The sequence below is a fragment of the Tympanuchus pallidicinctus genome, unplaced genomic scaffold (genome assembly GCF_026119805.1).
Source record: "Tympanuchus pallidicinctus isolate F22 unplaced genomic scaffold, pur_lepc_1.0 scaffold1, whole genome shotgun sequence".
Classification (NCBI taxonomy): domain Eukaryota; kingdom Metazoa; phylum Chordata; class Aves; order Galliformes; family Phasianidae; genus Tympanuchus; species Tympanuchus pallidicinctus.
Window position 1 is genome coordinate 16,362,126 of NW_026294618.1, and position 6,489 is coordinate 16,368,614.

Below are 6,489 nucleotides of genomic sequence, written 5' to 3' on the forward strand. Positions count from 1 at the left end.
GTTGCAACTAACCACAAAAGAAGAAAATTGATTAATTAATAAGGATTGAAACCTCCATTCTCACACTTCCAGGTTGTTGTTCATCATTGAAAACCATTCACCCCTTCTTATCCATATTGCTTTAGGGGTTTCCTCATATCTACAGAAGTCATTCCTTTGAAATTGCTGTCAATCACAATTTTCTAAGAGTTTTTAAAATATTCCTATCTTTGCACTGGCATAAGTATTGGGTTTTCTAAGAGAATCCCAACCCAAAGAAGGTATTACTTTTATACATGAAATATTACGAACTTTTGTTTCCCTTTTTGTAAGTCATTCTACACTTTCTGCACATTTGTGCTTTATATTGAATATAAAAATAGGTCTTTAAAACTCTATTTACTTTAAACTCACTAAAAAACTACTTGCTTGTGAAATTCTCTTACAAATTCACTGCATCCATGTAGAGAAGATAAAACTAATTAGGCAGTTAATTGGTATAGGTAGTGTGCAAAAAAATTAAGAAAAACAAAAACAATCACAGCCTTCGATGTGGATGAGGGAGAAGGAACCAAACCAAAGGAATACAACCGTACAGGAGGGGGAATGTAAGGCAACTCATTGAATTAAGTCTTCTTGGTTTTATGTTTTTGTTTTGTTTTTTGTTGTTCTGTTTTTTGTTTGTTTTTTTTTTGTTTTTTTTTTTTTCCTTTTTTTGTTGTTGTTGTTCTGGCCATGCATATGAATGAAGGCTACGAAGACTAAGACACCTATCCTGCCAGCAGCCCTTGAGGCAAAAACTCCCATTAAGCTCAATGAGAATTTTTTCAAAAAAACAAAAAAAACCACCAAAAAAACCCAAAAAACCCAACAGTGCAGGTTTAAGGCCTTACTAGGCAGCAACTGTGAAGTTGTATAAAGTAACTTAATGAGCTGTGTTGAATATCAAAACACTTAAAGCATATAAGGCCCTGACTTTGACCCCACATCAGTTGTACCTCACTGTAACACCAGAGTTGCACTTTCCTAAAACAGGCATGAGTGAAGGATCAGACTGCAAGCATGCAAATCACATTCAATAGACTTGGAGAAGTTTAATCTAAATGACAGTGAATAACTAGAGAGCATGTAGCACCTAAAGGATGGTTGGGATGAGTCTTCCTACCACATTTATAAAAGACTGCACCTCAAGGATTGAAAGTATTTCATAAGTGTATTTCTTGTAAAAGAGAGAGGGAGGGAGTAAAACAACCAAAGGGGGAAAATGGTAACACAAATGCTTATAGTGAAATTAAAAAGAATCACCATATTGGATTAAGTTTTACATTGAGTTGACATCCTTACTGTTACAAAGCAAACTGTTTTTCCACACTAAAAAACCAAAACCACACCTCACTTCTCTCTCCTTACCACTAAGTCTTAGTACACTTAGAATAGCATCGTATGGAGACAAATGCAAAAAAATGTGGACAAAAAATGCCACGGGAGATATTAAGCCCGCAACAGGACTGCTCTAGCAGGTCAACAAAGATTTCTACGTGCACTAAAAATGGAATAGGAGCTGGAGATAGGAATATTATTAGAAATGACAAAAGCAAAAATATGAGAGTAATAGCAGATGCTATTTTTCCTGATTAGAAGATTGTATCTTACTCTCATTGAAATCAGCAGGAGCTTAGGCATCCAACAGCATCACAATTCAGCCCTAACAGCGTGGTGGCTTAAAAACACCACCACCAAATTGTTCTTGAGCAATAGGCAACAATAAACTCCGCAGTAAATGAAAGTCAAACTGTCCAGACAAAAAGTATCTCCCTGCACTATACACCTTCACTCAAAATATTCCTGTGATATAGAACTGTATCATTCCCAACCAGAAGAAAGGATATACTTCTGTGTGGGTGTTACACTTTTTGACTAAAGTAGACCCGTTGCTCTTTTAAAATATGCCTGACTGCTCTACACTTGGACCCTTTACATTAGTTATCATTGACTAATATCTTAAATGGTAGTTTTAAAAAAACATCTTCCAAAAATATATGCAAGTCAAAACTCCTGCAGGCTGAGACACAGACATTATTACAATGCAAACCAAATCCAGCCCATATTTGACCATAATCATTCATAACTCATTGAACATCTGTAAAGCACAAATGCTTAATGACACTGCCTATTATTACTTTAACAAACAAGGATGCATATCAGAAGAAAGGGGCCAGAAGATTAAGTCCCCATGTTCTCATGATAGCTAGAAGAATTACTAAGAGAATTTTGGCTCAGTATTAAGACTTAGAACCTGATCAACTTACTCCATCGCCCTAGCCCGAGAAGGGGTCTTTAATAGCAGGGTAGTGAATGGCTAGGTTACAGCACTTCAGCGCATCTATTTTCTTTCACTCTTTTGCCTTAGAAGAGATAAATGTCATTTGTTTTCAATCTGATTTCTAAGTTAATTACATGGAGAACACACTAATCAGTTGAGACCAAAAACTGAAAATTCAAGAAACTCTGTTTTATTGAGGACTATCCATTGCCAAGGATATCTTGAATATTGTAATTTTGTTTGTTTTAAAACACAGTTTCTCATAAAGAATTATCACAATGCAAGACATAAATTTGAGTTCCCAGATATGCTATATCTTTTTTTTTTTTTTCTGATAGCAAAGATTTAGGCCAAACAACTTTTATTTAGAATCATGAGTGTTTTATTATTATTATTAGAAAGATCAGATTATATTAATCATTTTACTACCAGTTCATTTAACTAACCTAAAGTAAGATATCTCACCACTTAAATGCCTAAGAGTTGTCCTTGATTAAACATAACATGCATGCAGGTTTCAATGTTATGTTTTATTATGCCTTACAAATGTGTATGCAGGATTTTCATTTCAGCAAGTCTGAAAGCCTGTAGCAGTGGTTGCCACCAAAATACCAGCACAGTGAATTGTCCCTGTAAACAGCTGGATCAGTAATAAGTGGAGAAAAAAAAAAAAAAAAAATAGCAATGCCTATCAGATAAAAAGTAAACTACTCAAGAAACAAACTTCCACCTCGTGAATCTGTTTGCTGCCATCAGAAAGGGCAATTGAAATCTGATGGCTCCTTAGGAAAAAAAAAATAAAATTAAAAAAAGATCTCCAGAAGCGCACACTGCCGAAGTCTGCTCGCCTACAGCAGAAGCTCGTACCCCCTTTATTTCCCACGCCCCTCCGGAGGGGCTCCACGGGCTGAGCTCTGCCCGAAGACAGAGATGCGGGCACGAAGCATCCCCGCGGCACGGCTCAGCAAAACGGGGAGAAGGGGAAAAAAAAAAAACAACACGGAAAGGGGGAGCCGCCTTGGGGTGGGGAGCGGGCCCCGCCGTGCCCCCGGCAATAGGATGCGGGGAGGGCCGGGCCGCTCCCTGGACAGCGGTGGGGAGCCGGCACGGAGCGGGGCGAACCCACGGCCGCTCCGCACCGGCACATCCCGGCCCTGCCCGATGGGAGCGCGGAGGGAAAGGGGTCGGGGAAAAAAATGTTGAAGGCACCGAGTCCTTCTTTCCTTCCCCCTAGCTAGGGTCATGCACAACAGCCTGCAGCTACCGCTCCTCCGAGGCGAGGGGTGACATCACGGCATCTCCAGCGTTATTCTACAGACACTAATAGCGATACGAGTTTCTATCAGTTCCAGCTGATTTATTAAAATTGTCAAGATACAGACTTTCAGCATTAAAAAAAAAAAAAAAAAAAAAAAAAAACCAAAAAAAAAACAGGCTATGATGTTGACAGTGCACAAGTCTGCTTTTGTCATCATTTGCTACAAAATATGCAGATGGTCTGTACTTTAGATTATATTGCACAACATGAGAAACTTTTTTTTTTTTTAACTATGTGCCTTTTTTTTCTTTTTTCTTTTTTTGCTAAAATCGAGAATCCAGTTTCATACCTTCCATCTGGGGCCCCATCCACATATCACAGCGTATGAGATACATAAAGTCCTACTATAGTACAGTACATATACAATCTTTTAAACTAAGATAACAGCTCTGAGGTCTATATCACCATTTTCAATAAATCTTTACCTACAAATATTGAACAAATCTGAACTATAGCTGTACAAAAAAAAAGTGTTTGTTTCTTTTCTTTTTTCTTTTTTTTTTCTTTTTTTCTTTTTTTTTTTTTTTTTTTTTTTAAACCACAAGGCCTTTAGATGCAAGGATTATTTTTTTTTTTTTTAATTTTAATCCTTTTAAAACCAGGACGTAACGTACCAACAAACTTGCATGCTAAAAACAGAGGAAAAAAAAGAAAATAAAAGGGAAGAAGTGCCTGAAAAGTCTTACTGAAAAAACACAGCAAGAATGTTCCCTTTTCACTGTACAAAAATACGCCTGAAAATATATTAATTTTTAAAAAAGACTGAGGTCTGTTATGTATCAAAAATGTTTCAATACCTTTTTGTACTGAGGTCTAGGCTGTCTGGTATTCAATCAAGGAGGTATAAGGGAACAAGTTACAAAAAAAAAGGTTGGCAAGTAGAAATCACATTTGTAAAACCATAAACAATTTGATCTGAAAAGTAAACTCTGATCTTAAGTCAGTTCAGTTATTTGTAAGCGTTTGTACAGTCTGCATTTTTTCAAGCTCCCTGCAGCTTTGTTAAGAATCGGATGCATAGAAGACATCAGTTTTCTCCCTCCAAAAAAAAGAGTTGCAATGGTCCCTTTCAGAGAAAATAAAAAATAATTAAAAAAAAAATAATCAGAACAGTTTTTTAAGATCTCTCACGGGAAAAAAAAAAAAAAAAATCCACAAACCCCCTTGAGTAACAGTTGTGCTGCCAAAAGACTTCTTCGCAGACCATCTTCCAGCCTTCCATCAGAGACCGCCAAGCTTCGAACAGCGCCTTCTGTAGCATTTTTTCCCCCAGTCCCATTTGCCTTTGCTGTTGTTGTTGTGATCACCAAATGTAACAAAAAAAAAAAATAATAAAATAAATTTAAAAAAAAAAAAATCACAACTCCCGGGCTCGGAACTAACATCAGGATTTTTTTTTTTTTTTTTTTAAAGAAGACTTTTTTTTTTTTTTTTTAAGCATCATCATCATCACCACCATCACCACCGCCGGCGTCCGCCGCTCCCGTCGCCGCCTCCGCCCGCTCAGTACGTGAACACCAGGTCGGAGAAATTGGCCTCCAGCCAGTCGCCCGCGATCATCTCGCTCAGCTCCGGGGTGCAGTAGTCGGGGAACTCGAAGTGGGAACCAAGGCTGCCCTCGCTGAACGAGTCCAGATCCTTGTCCACCAGCGAGAGGGAGAGGTTGCCGGCGGCGGCCCCCGCCCCCAGCTCGGCGGCGGCGTGGCCGTGCTGCGAAAAGTTGAGGCTGAGGTCGAACAGGAGGTCGTCCGCCTCCTCGCTGCCGGCCGACGAGGTGGAGATGGAGCGGGACGAGGCGGGCGAGAGGCCGGCGGGCGGCTGCGGCGGCGGCGGGCCCTGCTTGGTGATGTTCTTGAAGCTGTAGTAGAGTCTGCCGCCGCCCGCCGCGCCTCGCACCTCCTCGTAGAGGCTCGCCCCCTCGGTGGACTCCGCCGAGGAGCTCAAGGTGGGGCTAGCCGGCACTTTGGCCACGTTGTACCGCCGTAACTGCTGCGGGCCCGGCTCCTCGTCCTCCTCCTCGTCGTCCGCCTCCTGCTTGATCCGCAGTTGCAGCTCGTCCTCGTCCTCCTCGTCCTCCTCCTCCTCGTCCACGAAGACGCACTTGACCGCCTTGCTGCTGACTTTCAACGCGCCGAAGACGTACTCGTCCCCCGCGTAGTCCCCGTGCGGTGCGGCTTTGGCGCCGGGCTTGGGGGGCGAGGCGGCGGCGGCCTTCAGCTTGCTACACTTCTTGCCCGAGCTCTTGGCGCTCTTGCTGCCGCCGCCGGGAGCGTTCTTCTCGGGGCTCTGGCCGGCGTTGGGCTTGGCCGAGGGGTCCATTTTGGGCTTTTTCCTGGGCCGGTACTTGTAGTCGGGGTAATCAGCCATGTGCTTGAGCCGCAGCCTCTCCGCCTCCCGGATGAAAGGGATCTTTTCGCTGTCCTTCAGCATTTTCCACCGCTTGCCCAAGCGCTTGGAGATCTCCGCGTTGTGCATGTCCGGCGACTGCTCCATGATTTTTCTCCTCTCGATCTTAGACCACACCATGAAAGCGTTCATCGGTCGCTTGATGTGCCCCGACGCCGTTTTGCACCAGTCCGGATCGCTCTCGTCCAGAGCCACCGGGCTGCAAGCCATGAACTCGCCCTCCTCGGTGTCCATCGCCTCCCGGGGCAGGTTGCTCTCGCTCTCCGCGCTTTCCGCCTGCTGCACCATCGTTGGGCTCCCCCACGGCGCTCCGCTGCGCGCCGACCGCCGCCCCCTCCCACCGCCGCACCTTGCCCTGCGAGCCGGGCGCCGCGTTGTACCGTACCGCCGGCCGGTGGACCGCCGCCCGCAGCGCAGCACGGCTCGGCACGGCCGGGCTGGGGCTGGGCGCGGCTGGGCTGTG

The 6,489-nt window shown here is 43.6% G+C and overlaps 1 protein-coding gene across 1 annotated transcript; it reads right to left on the reverse strand.

Annotated features, from left to right (window-relative positions):
- Positions 1 to 810: 810 nt before the first annotated feature.
- Positions 811 to 6,489, reverse strand: SOX11 (SRY-box transcription factor 11). Its single transcript, XM_052702124.1, has one exon. It carries the CDS (start codon positions 6,312 to 6,314, stop codon positions 5,124 to 5,126), a length of 1,191 nt encoding a protein of 396 aa, XP_052558084.1. The 5' UTR covers positions 6,315 to 6,489; the 3' UTR covers positions 811 to 5,123.

Excerpts from the sequence above, each read along its gene's own strand:
- SOX11 (XM_052702124.1), bottom strand. The coding sequence starts at position 6,314 with ATGGTGCAGCAGGCGGAAAGCGCGGAGAGCGAGAGCAACCTGCCCCGG.